General features: G+C 37.6%; 3 protein-coding genes across 3 annotated transcripts; 2 read left to right on the plus strand and 1 right to left on the minus strand.

Annotated features, from left to right (window-relative positions):
- Positions 1-522: 522 nt before the first annotated feature.
- On the plus strand, positions 523-1,109 carry LOC101291527 (pollen allergen Phl p 11-like). The gene has a single exon (XM_004299590.1). It carries the CDS (start codon positions 555-557, stop codon positions 891-893), a length of 339 nt encoding a protein of 112 aa, XP_004299638.1. The 5' UTR covers positions 523-554; the 3' UTR covers positions 894-1,109.
- A 3,387-nt stretch (positions 1,110-4,496) lies between these two features.
- Positions 4,497-7,815, plus strand: LOC101309348 (2,3-bisphosphoglycerate-dependent phosphoglycerate mutase-like). The gene is made up of 8 exons (XM_004299567.1): positions 4,497-4,787; positions 5,333-5,604; positions 5,763-5,986; positions 6,176-6,294; positions 6,387-6,543; positions 6,690-6,791; positions 6,903-7,022; positions 7,375-7,815. The coding sequence occupies exons 2-8, from the start codon at positions 5,334-5,336 to the stop codon at positions 7,417-7,419; spliced, it is 1,038 nt and encodes a 345-aa protein (XP_004299615.1). The 5' UTR covers positions 4,497-4,787; position 5,333; the 3' UTR covers positions 7,420-7,815.
- Positions 7,816-8,904: 1,089 nt separating this feature from the next.
- LOC101313028 (aspartic proteinase nepenthesin-1-like) lies at positions 8,905-10,416 on the minus strand. Its single transcript, XM_004301263.1, has one exon. It carries the CDS (start codon positions 10,414-10,416, stop codon positions 8,905-8,907), a length of 1,512 nt encoding a protein of 503 aa, XP_004301311.1.
- Between the last annotated feature and the right edge of the window lie 2,343 nt (positions 10,417-12,759).

Raw genomic sequence — 12,759 nt, forward strand, 5'->3', positions numbered from 1 at the left:
CTTCTGTAAATTTGGATAGTTTGACAGATCTGACTATTGTTTGAACCAGTTGGACTGTGGAGGTGTGCTTTGGAGTTCTTGTGTTTGTTATATTGGTAAAGATGAAGCGTAACTAATAGATGGACAGTGACTTTCTGATTGAATTTTTAATCAAGACTGTATTTTATTTATTTATTTTTTGTGATCTAGTTGAGTAAGAACCAGTTCAATCAGAGCATTTCTGGAGTTGAGTAATCAGTAATGAAAAGAAAAATTTAAAGCATTTGTGGTAGTATAAGATCGGTATAATACAGTAAGGACTAAGGAGGTGTCTGAGAAGGTTAAAATTGAGCATTATAACTTGTAATTTATTTTGGAAACTTGATTCCGCTGTAATTTTTGGCTTTCTGGAACTTGATGGCAAAATGTGGTCAATTGTATTGATCCTCGGCAGTATGAATTGTTGTAAGTTATAAACTATGTCAAACATAGTGAATGCAAAATATGAATGTTTCCGTGGTATTGACTATGACTGTGATATGCTTGTTGAATAAGTCTGATGAAATTGATTGGGGATGTTGTTAATAGGTGCCACGGTTAGAGTGGAGTGCAAAGACAAGTCAGGTGTGTCACTCAGGTACAGCAAAGAAGGAACTACCGACTCAACTGGAACCTACAGGATTGTAGTTGATGAGGACCATGAGGACCAGATCTGTGATGCTATCCTTGTGAGCAGCCCTCAGAAGAGCTGTTCTGAAGCTACCCCAGGGCGTGACCGTGCCCGTGTCATCCTCACTGGCTACAATGGCATTGCATCAAACAACCGTTTTGCCAATGCTATGGGGTTCATGAGGACTGAGGCCCTGTCTGGTTGTGCCCAGGTTTTCAAGCAGATGCAGGAGTTGGATGCTTAGATGTGGTTTGAGTTCCTAGAGTATGTGACTAGTTTTAAACCTTTGTCGCCTATATCCTTGTAATGTTTGGTATTATTTGTTCGTTTGTTATCTCAACACCTAAATATTCTTGATTTAATTGCTAATGTACTCTTCGGGATATATATATATATATTGTATGATCTTGTTTGATGACTTTGATCCGGAAATAATAGGTCCTGTTAATTTATAACGATTATTGAAATGTGTTTCAATTGTTTTTTCCATCGGACTTGAATTCATTACATCGTATATAGCATAGAATCATAGATGTTCTGCGTGATTGAGTAGTACATGTGAATGTTCAGCATGATCAAATTGTGGATTAAAGCATGCGGTCTGGTCAGGACTTCAGGTAGTCAAGCTTAGTGTTACAGACCAACTGTTAGAGGCTTGGAGCATCAAACCATTTTTGATCATGCTTAAGCTTTTGACAGAACAGATAGCCATAGCCAACTTAGCTTTACCTAATTTTCAACTCATTACAACCTTGTAACAAGCTAGCAAGATATGTAGAGCTAGCAAGATATGAAGTTTAAGCTCTACGGAATCTTAGCATTGGGGAGCTCCAACGGTCTAAATGCATCGGAGGAATTCGAGAAAGTTTGTAAAACATGAGGAAAGGCAAGGAGTCCAGATCCATAGGGAGGTGGAAACTATATCTACTGAAGTGTGGTACGCAGATGAAATCATCTGCACATCTGGAGGAGAGAACAAAGTATTTCCTAACTATTTAGAATCCTGGGCCGAGGGCACGATATATACATTTCAGGCTGGGCCTAGTTAGTCAGACCTATTAAGGTTTGGGGTTTGGGCTTTTCTGGAATGTGTATAGAAACACAAATGAGTTGTTAAGTTAAACGGTGTAATTTTGTATTTGTGTAATTCTCTCATTAGTTGAGGTGGAGATTTTCTGAGAATGAAAGTGGTTGAGTTTTATGAAATCTTGGTGTCTTCGTTGGCTTGCTTGTTTCTCTTTTCATCCCTATACTATTTGACATTTGATCAATTTGATGTTTTCATTGTTTCGTTCTCCTAGTTTAAAAAATATGAAAAATCAATAAGCTACCAAATACATTTCCAAAACTGAAAAGTACATAAATGATAAAACAAAATACTGTACAAAATACTCCAAGACAGTGTAAAGTTGTCTAAAAAAAAAAAAAAAAAACCTAGCTAGCCTCCATGCGACCCCTTCTCATCTCCCACCTCTCCATTTTTCCTCTAAACCCTAGCCACCATGGCTTGGGCATCCAACCATGGCGTTCAATGCCGATATCAGGACGCTCATCGCGAATTATAGGGTGCTTGTCGCTAATTTCAGGGCGCTCGTCGTTGATACCAAGCCGGTTTTCCTCGGCCTTTGTTCATACATAGGCGCTGGATGGAAGTTTTTTGGCCATTGAATCTGTCGAGGGCGGCTTTCTGGCCACTGTAATTGAAGAGGGTAGCAAGATGGAGGCTTTCTGGCCACTGTATTTGTTAAAAGCGACAACAAAAGACTTGGTTTCTACCAGAGGAGTAACTTGTCGAGCTCTCGTCGGGTTGGATTTGTTGATGACACCGGCGAGCCTAACACTTTTACAAGCCCTAACCCAAAGGGCAAAATCAAAGTTTAATAAGTGTTAGTGCATTGATAGCTTGGCAGACTATACGAGCTAGCTACAGCTAGATGGATACGTAGGGCTTGGAGTACCGTAATTGAGAGTCTTGACTCCGGTTTTATATTTCTCTTGTATCTTGTTCTGTATCTAGTTTAATCATCTGTTACGCTCACAAATAAGTGAGCAAATTATCTAATGTAAATATATAATGATGTTGTGTTGCAATTGCCTGAGTTTTATTAATAAAATATTTTCTTTCAAAAAAAAAACTGAAAAGTACAATCACAACTTCTCATTTTTATTTGTGAAAATTATTTTTTAAATTCGTTTTCAAAAACGTTACTAGACATGCCCCCTCCAACTCTCTCGATTGTTTTCAAACATGCCCCTCTAACTCTCTCAACTGAAAATCAAGGAAAGTAAATCACGAGCAAATTATTAAGAGTCAAACTGCCAGACTTGGAAGACAACAACACAACAAAGAATGTCATATCGACATAATCTAATAATGCTGTCTAAACCTACCCGCCTATGGTAACAGGGACTCAAAACGAACAATGCCGGAATATCCTTCCCATTTCTTCTTCACCAAACAGAATATCCTTCCTCAATCCAGTTTGCCCCGTGGCTAACTGTCACTGAAAACTGTCAAGATCTGCGACGGAAGAAAGAGTGTACGTGGTTAGGTGGTGCTGAGGTGTTGTATTTGCCTATTTGGTGTGAGAATAAGCTAGCTGCATGCATGTATATACAAATTAATACAGAAGGGCACGTGTTCGTGGGAAGACCTGGAAGACTTGGAAGGAGCTGGTGGAGTACTGGAGGAGGTAGGTGCTGGTATGAATTCTGGGTGGAGTCTTTGAAGGGTTGCTTTTGCTTCACTGGCCGTTTTCGTAGTTAGGGCTAATTAGCCCTTCTAACTACTCAAAAGACAAAACGTACACACATCGTTGGTTTTTATTTACTCTGAAATTAATAAACCGCCATAAGCAACTGTCTCGATCTGTCAAATAATTCATGTATATATATAGAAGTCTTAGTTCATTATAGGAGATTAGCAGCTGCCTAACTAAAAGAACTTAGATGAACTTTGTTTTGTGTGATCAAGGACTGATTTATTAGAAAATCAAGAGAAAAAAGAAAGAGTAGGACTACTACTCTTCACGTACTTCTCGTCTAAAGTTTGAGTTTTAAGTATTGATCGTATCCTCAACGTACCGTACATTTTTTTTTTTCTTTCAGTTTAAAATAGTGAACTTTTATCATACAACAAATGAATTTGACATATACACTACTGAGACATTCAACATCTAAGCTTCATAATTAATTTAGAAAAAAAATTAACTATGAAAACTTCGGAAAGCGAATGTATATTTATGGATAGATTATGTACCTAGTAGTCCAGTACACATTACAAGATATTTTTTGCTTTAGGCCCACTGACATGTACGGTTTGTTCTTGAGGTTTCACCTCAAAACCCGTTTCAATGTAAGGTGTTGACTATGCACATATAAACACATCAAATTGTCTTCTGCGAACAATGTGTGATGCGTGCACCAACAAGCTTGTTAGTGTCTCTATGGTCACTTTGAGACACTATCAAGCTAGATAGACAATTGGATTAAAAATTACAAGCGTTCCGTTTATTTCCAACAAATTTCTTATCCAAATTACCCCAAAATCATCCAAAACTACAAATTACATTACAAACATATAGAAATTTAGACATGTTTTTAGATTTGTATTAATCCAACATAATCCTACATGGTCATGGTTTATCCATTTCATACCTCTTACATGAAAAAAGAATATATTCTTCTTCCCATCGAATATTATGAATTTCAAGCACAATGTTACTACAAAAACAAAAGAAAAATAAAAATTGAAGTCAAAGAAGCCCAAACATTGTAGAACCAGAAACGCCCACCATATGATTTGGGCAATTGTCAATACACTGTTCCTCCAGAGCGTTTTTAGTGAGGAAGACAAACAACAACGATTTCTTCTATAAATAAAAAAGAGATCATATAAAACTCACATCCCCAGTTTCCCTCATTTTTCTCTTTCCATTGTCTATTTGGTTCGGTTCGGTTTGATTTTGTTCGCCTCAGAAATCGACATGTAAATGCAGCTATCAACTTGTATCATACAAACTGTCAATCATCTTCTACTCCGTCAACCTCTCTCGTAATCTCTGGTCCCCATTTGGTCGTTTCCAGTTTCCTCTGCCTCGGTTTCGTCGAAGTTTTCCCATATATATAAACCATCAAGGTAATTTATTCGTACCAACCTTCTCTAATACCATCAAGACAGATTCTTGATTCAATTTGCATTGGATTCTAGGACTTTGTTTTCTGGGTTTGTCTCTGATTGTGTTAAGGAGGTTTGTTCTTTTTCATGTTTGAGTTTGATTTGGAAATGATTGTACATTGAAAATGGAAGAAGGAGAGATTTATAATGTTCTTTTTTTTTTAGGGAAATATGGTTTGTGGTTACTTCAACATAGATCTGTTATACTAATTTTCTTTGTGAATTATGGTTATGATGCATGAAGTTGATGAACATGTTATCTGAGATATTTAACTTTTGTTTTCCTTAGCTGTGTTTAAGGTTGTGGGTTGTTAGGAAAGTGATTGGTTAACATTCATCTTATGTGGGTTTTGATTTGGATATTTGAAGGATTTAGAATCCTTAAGAGAGGAATGTTATTATTCCCCAGAGCTATGATCATTTGTATATGAATGTAGTTCCTTTGGTCCCATTTGTGTAAATTGTTATACTTTTGTCATTTATTTGGGATATTTATGATTTTTCAGAATGGCTACTGCTGTGTTTCACCAATCCATTGGAACTCACCAGTCCCATGGACATCTCTGTAACTCTGGCATTCATCAAGAATTGGGGAAAAGTTCAGTGAGATTGATTTCAAAGGCTTTTGATGTTAATGTTGGACTGTCTAAAGGAGTATGCTACAGCCCTGGTAAGAGGAACCTTGGTGTAATTCGAGCTTCGAGTTCCCAAACTTCAGTGATTGATCATGTTTCGTCCCCCTCAAAGAACAAAGAAAGTGATTCGCGAAAGAAACCTAGTAAGCTTTTTTACTCACTTTATTTTGATTTGTTGGTGAATAGTCAATATACTTGTACAATTATTCTTTCTTTTATACATATCTTTTCTTTTGATCTGAATGAAATTACCACATTTGGTTATTGGAGTTTTGAAACTGTCTTTTCCATATGCTTTCAGATGAAGCAGCTTTGATTTTGATTAGGCATGGTGAATCATTGTGGAACGAAAAGAACTTGTTCACAGGCTGTGTTGATGTGCCTCTGAGCAAGAAGGGTGTAGAAGAGGCAATCGAAGCTGGTAAGAGAATCAGCAACATACCTGTCGACATGATCTATACATCTGCACTGATTCGTGCACAGATGACTGCCATGCTTGCCATGACACAGCACCGTCGTAAGAAGGTAAATTTAGAGGGAAAAAATTGGTTTGTCATAAATATCAGGCTATTTAGAGAGAGATGAAAAAGATATATATTAACTCCCAGTCTTACAATTATATTATTGTCTGTACTCTTATTAAATCTTAAGGTTTTACTCATTTGCAGAAACAGTTATCCTTTTTTAACCTGCTAAATATCAATTTGCCTACAGGTGCCAGTTATGTTGCATAATGAAAGCGAACAGGCTAGGGCATGGAGTCAGATTTTTAGTGAAGACACCAAATTGCAATCCATTCCTGTGGTAGCAGATTGGCGTTTGAATGAAAGAATGTAGTTATTCCATCTCTGCTTTTCTTTGATAATTGTTTATGCCTGTTTCTACTTCCCTGCACTTAACTGCATGACGTTAATGTTTTTATTAGGTATGGGGAATTGCAGGGTCTTAATAAACAAGAAACAGCAGATAGATATGGGAAGGAACAAGTTCATGAGTGGCGTCGGAGTTATGACGTACCCCCTCCCAATGGCGAGAGTTTGGAAATGTGTGCTGAAAGAGCTGTTGCTTATTTCAAAGATCAAGTATGTATGACTACACACTTACCTGTATCTAGTTTCTCTTTAACTGCTTTTGTAACACCATGTGAGAAATGTTTTGTGTAGTTTCAAAAGATGCCATTGACAGTATGCATTCTTTACCATGTGACTAAAAAATATTTATCTGGCAGATTGAACCCCAACTCTTATCTGGGAAGAATATTATGATTGCTGCCCATGGGAATTCATTGAGATCTATTATCATGTATCTGGACAAGCTAACTTCCCAAGAGGTGACAAACCATTTGTACTGTTGAGATCGATATGCATTATAGTTGTGGCTCTAATACTTCATGGCCAAAAAGAAAATGAATTTTTGTCTTTCTCCTGTTTTTAATTGGCAGGTTATTAGTTTAGAACTGTCAACTGGAATACCCATGCTTTACATTTTCAAAGAAGGAAAATTCACTCGGAGGGGAAGTCCTGCGGCACCTACTGAGGCTGGGGTTTATGCCTACACCAAGGTAAGAAACTTTTGCATTTGGTTTGATCTTTTTCTGCATTTCAATTTATATTATCAATGCCTTGCCATCATGATGGAAATATTTAACTACTTGGGATGGGAGAAACTGGCGTCGTTTCCCTTGACAAATGGATCTTCTAGAAAAGCTTCAACTGATATGTGTAGTTAGAAGACCCTAATAGACACATCTCAAGATTGGCTTTGATCTATGGCTCAACGTTAATTTATGAACAAGCACAGAGACTGCAAAATGATTGCTATCAACTTCTTTGTTACCTTTATTTCCAGTTTCTCTACCTTTTAACCCTTAAATATGGAACTAATTCTTCTGCTGTTTTAATTTTCTTTTGCAGAAATTGGCACTTTACAGGCAGAAGTTAGATGAGATGGTTCATTAGTGTGTTATATAGTACAGGTAACCCATTATATGCTCTCAAAGTAGAGAACCAAAATTGCTGGTTTTCGTCTCTTATAAAATTTTATGTAGCTGGTGCAAGTTCTCTTTTGTTGCTTCCTCGGGGGGTTTATCTTTCAGCAGTTTTGTTTGTACCAGTTGGCGTGTCATACTCATTTCAAGTTCTACAGATATATGAAATATACGGGTGTAGCTCTGAAGCAGTACATAGCCACAGTCCTGGCTACTTGCTTCTGTGTACTTTTCTATGTGTCTAGCAAATGTAGTTGAAGTCCCTGTGGTAGAAGAGAGTTCGGTTTGTCCTTGTATGTTATTAGTACTCGTCAGATGTAATCCTGTAATTGATAGGAGTGAAATAAGAAATGTATCTTTTGGTGTCTTTTGGGTTTCTGCGTGTGGTGGTCTCATATACAGAAATGAGTTCTAAATTACGCTCAATCGGCATCTAACTCACCTTTTTTTTTTTTTAAATGCTCACTATATTACAGACCATGTTTTACTGTTTAGTCACTCGCTCTGTTTTTGTTAGAACTCAACGCGTGGTAGAGTAAAGATTGGTACCCTATTACAATAATCTCGATTCACATGACTGAATTCATAGAAAACGATAACAATATAGAAAAAGAAGTGCTATTCATAGTCATCACTCAGTAAGAATTGAGCCAGATTTAATGAACCACATAATTAAACAATATACTCGAAAACATAAAAGGAAATCTAAAGTGATTATGGGTTCAGATCCATGGGTTCAGATGGTGCTTATGAGAAAGCTATGGCCGCCAAGGAAGAAGTATGGGGAGAGTGAGAAGTTTGAGAAGAGGGGGAGTCAGATTTCCTATAACGTCAGGAAGAAGTTTAGGGAGAGTAAAAGTTTGCAATCCTGCTATATATAATCCTAAGATTAAATTTGGTTAAGCTTTCTATGGCTCTACTGGTGTTTTGCGTATTTGAGCCTTGACAATGAACCAAACACAATATTGATAGCCTTTTAAGTACACTTTAATTAACATTCTCGAAGATTATAGCACAAGATTGCATTGCTTTCAAAACAAACACTCATACATAACATACTCAAACTGTGCATCAGAATAACAGCCGCAGAAAGTTATGATCAATTGAGCACCAAATTAAGCCAGTAGATTACCAGAATCAGGCCTGAATTCCTATTCCATTGAAGGATAATGTAGGCTAGACCACGAGAAGTTGTACAGTATATAGTTTGGCTGTACGTATATTATTCTTGATAAAGATTACTGATTAATACAGTAAGAAACTTTTAGGGTGATCACATTTTGATCACGCTTAATTTAGACAAAACCTCAGCCAGAGAAACACAGTACTACTCGTATTACACCCCATTGCAAAGCTAGAACATCAGCTTGCATGCACATGATGAGAAACAAAAAAATAAGAAGTAGAAATTACAAGTTCAAGTCAGTCGATTCGATACATGACTAGCACTAGGTATCTAGGTGCAGGTGGAAGGAGCAAAACCCACAGTACCACGTCCCATATCATATTCCCAAAGATAGTTTTGTTGCATTTGGTTGCCAATCATAGACGCGCCATCGAAAGATGGAACAAACCCAAGACACTTGACCCCCTGAGCCACATCCAAAACATAGTTCCTCACCGGTGGATCAAATATAACTCCTCCTGCAAAATGAAATGCAACTCTTGGCACCAAAGACTCGTTATATCCTTTATCATTGAAGCAGAACTCAAATGGGATGCCTTTATCATTCAAATCGACCTTCTTATATATTGACAAGGCTTTTGTCAGTTCGTCCATGACAGCTTGGTAAATTGGTAAGGATAGCCATGTGTTGGTTGAGCCTGAATCAAACGTTATACCGCCACCACGCAACATTTCTTCCCATATTTGACTTGGTATCTTCAATAATGTTCCCCCAATTGAGATGCCCTCTACATTTACACCATAAAAACCGGTCTTGATTTGCCTATAGTCATTCAAAACCAACTTTGTGTACCTCATTGGGCTGGTAACAGCTTGGTTATTGGGACCAAATGTAAGATAACTTGCCACACTCGAGTTGCTCCTATGATTCATTAGGCAATATGAGAACTTGGCAGCAAGCTTAGACTTAACTATTGTATCGGGGAATGAGGTGTCACTGAACCCTAGACCAATAATGCCATCACCTTCGTCTAATTTTTGGGTGTCCTGTGTGCAGCCAATTGTCATATTAGGCAGGTGTGTTCTGCTACCATTTGGGAGGGGCATTGTTATAGTGTCATGACCAAAGAAACCAACTGCGCCATTCCCTCCCAAGTAGGTGTAATGGTATCTGCATGGCGACGATGGAGTTGGGCAGTTTTGAACAGCATGCAACTGTACAAGCTCCCGGTTGCACATACCATCGGAGCATGGAATAGGTTTGAAGGTTGATGATAGATCAGCACGAAATACCCTACCTTTAGTATTGAGAAGATGTGATTGCTTCTTTGGATCTACATGATGGTGTATCTTTGTCTCGGTTACCAGCTTCTCTTTGGCCTCCTTTGTCAACTTCGGATCATATTGGCATCTCACCCATGTCAAGTCGCTCCCTGTATCTGCAACCAAAAAGAAAGGCTTTGGAGGTGTTCCGACTCTTACTTCGACCCAATACAACCCTGATAGGATATCAAAACCCGAATGCAGCGGCATTGCATATGGTGAGCTAGTTTCTGTGTCCTTCCGCCTTGGGATTTGATGATCATCGCTATGCTTCCTTTGGGAAATCCTTTGCCGGCGGATTATGTCATGGAGGTGAAGCGCTTTCGCGATTTCTGTATCGGTTTTATTCATCAAACCGCTTCCTGTAATGAAACCAGGAGAGTACCTGTGTACTAGAGGTAACCTCACGGTATGATAGCTATTTGCGCAGACATGCAAAACTGCATGATGAATGGCAGAAAGCAAGAAAACGATGAAGAGGGATGTTGATGAACCAGGTGACCTCCTCCCCTTCATCATTGTTTGGAGAAATGAAATGACTCAGAATGCAAGTATGAAACTAGGAAGTAGGAATAGAAGGATGAATAGAGATCAATCATGCATGTCGACAAGGGATGACTAAATTCGGAGGCGGGAGAGCTAAATTTAGACGTACAATATGAGAAAAATTCTTGTTGTAACCGATTCTATACACCTGAAATTAGAATTGATCAACTGATCGATTGAAGACTTCTAACAATAAAATAGAATGCCAGCAGGGCTGCATATATGCAGTTTATATTAATAAATCACGACAAGTCAACAATCAACAAGCTAGTTTTTGTTTCTGGTATCAGAAATTGCACAAAATTAACTACGTACATTATATTCCTGAATTTATTTATTTTTTGGATAGGTTATATATATTCCTGCTCGAAATTTAGAAATGAGCTTATGATTGAATACCCTTCTTCCTAAAAAGATGTATTAGAGTCCCTTCAATAGAATTTTCAAATCAAGAGTTGAATGGATGGTCTAAACATTGGTTATTCTTTAATTAACCAAGTCATCTCATGGTGCATCTATCTATATTGGTTGGTTGGTTTAAAACATTCCCCTCGTATTCTGAGAGTAATGGTTATAGTGTGAGGGCTGTCATTCTAGTCCTTGTATTAAAAAAAAAAGAAAAAAGAAAAAAGAAAAGAATACTATATGAATCATCAAAGTTTCATAAAGGAAACGTACAATTATTTCTACTATCTACTCAATTTTGAGACCATTTAGAGGCTGAGACATTAACTCACATAAAGGTTCCCTTTTTTAGATCAGTGTGATACTCTTCTCTATCGCTCCTAAAGCTTTGCGGCGGTAAAGAAAGCTGTGCTATTAGAGAAATTTATAGTTTTGAACGAAATGGACAAGGAATTGAACTCCTAAGGAAGACTAGTATATGAGAAAACTAAAAGGGCTCCAACTAAAATGAAATGTAAACCTCCTCCCCTTCTGCCCCCTCGCGGTCCTCCAAATGTTCCACTTAACTCTTCATTCTACCTTGAGAACAATTTTCATGAACTCATGGACAAAATATCTTACTGAAGCCGAAGGAAGTACCTCAGTATGCAAAACACCAAAGCTAAGAAAAGGAGCATAAGCATATGCTTAAAAGTTATAGTTTGGAAGGAAATGTAGGAGGAAGGATAGAGTTTGAACAACCAATTAGTTAGGAAATTTGCCGATTAGAAGAAAAGACTTGCTATAAGGGGAAACTGATGTTTACGGGTAAAGGTCAGAACATGAGAATGCTAATTATACCTAGAGAAAGAGATGTATGCAGAACCACCAACCTAGGAATCAAAATGTCTAGGCAAAAAGAATTCCAAATCACTGAACACAATAAATTCAAAACCAATACAGAATTGGCTACAGTTTTCCCATTCATACACAGAACCTATGACCATGTTTACATGTGCAAAAGCACCTGATTAACCATATTAACTAAATCAAGAAAATACTCAAAATAGCATAATAAACAAGGATCTTTTAACATACCTGTAACAAGCTGGGAACAAGTCCTGCATAGAGTGCTGGGACCCCTCCTCGTTCAACTATCTTATTACAAGTCGCCAAAGGTACTCATTTTAGTAGCCTGGGATTGCAATTGGAGCCGTCTCCTCACAACTTCAAATGGATAAGTGGCAGCTTCTGCACAGGCACCAGCAATAGCTCCATAGAGTAATATCCTGACCGGTCCCAACTCCAGTTGATCAAAAGCATTCAGGTGCTTACCATGCTGGCTCATTTTTTTGAATTCTTTACCTTCCATCCGGTAAATGCAAGTAAGCTGATTTTAGTATATCATACACACCATAGAAAACTGCACCTGAAGGAGCCATGCTTGCTATGGATGGTACTAGGCCCTTATAAAGGGAGTCTGGATCATGTGCCGGAAAGCACCAATAACACCGCCCAAGGATTCCCCACCAGGAGCTACTAGCTTACTTCGAATCTGAAGCCGACAACATCTACATTAGCATTTGTTAAGTGTTTTCAGGGTTATTATCTCTATGACTATGTGAGCATAAATCAATTCATCATAAACTATTTTCATTTTCTTTCATTAAGTGTTCTTTTTTAGATTTGCTCAAAGTGAGGGGTAGTATCATTTCTGCAGTAAGTTCCAATTGAAAACAGTAAGTATATGGCTCACAGGTAGTACAAATTTGGTATATATTCAATTAGAAATGTACTGTAATTGTGATATGAAACACAGAGGAAAAAAGGAAAAAGAAAATAAATAATATGAAGAAAGAAACAAGAAGAAGCGTTGGTTGATAATATGAGTTTAGCTCTTTAATTTTGGAATACCTGAAAATAAAAAAAAAA

The sequence above is a fragment of the Fragaria vesca genome, linkage group LG5 (assembly GCF_000184155.1).
Source record: "Fragaria vesca subsp. vesca linkage group LG5, FraVesHawaii_1.0, whole genome shotgun sequence".
NCBI lineage: Eukaryota > Viridiplantae > Streptophyta > Magnoliopsida > Rosales > Rosaceae > Fragaria > Fragaria vesca.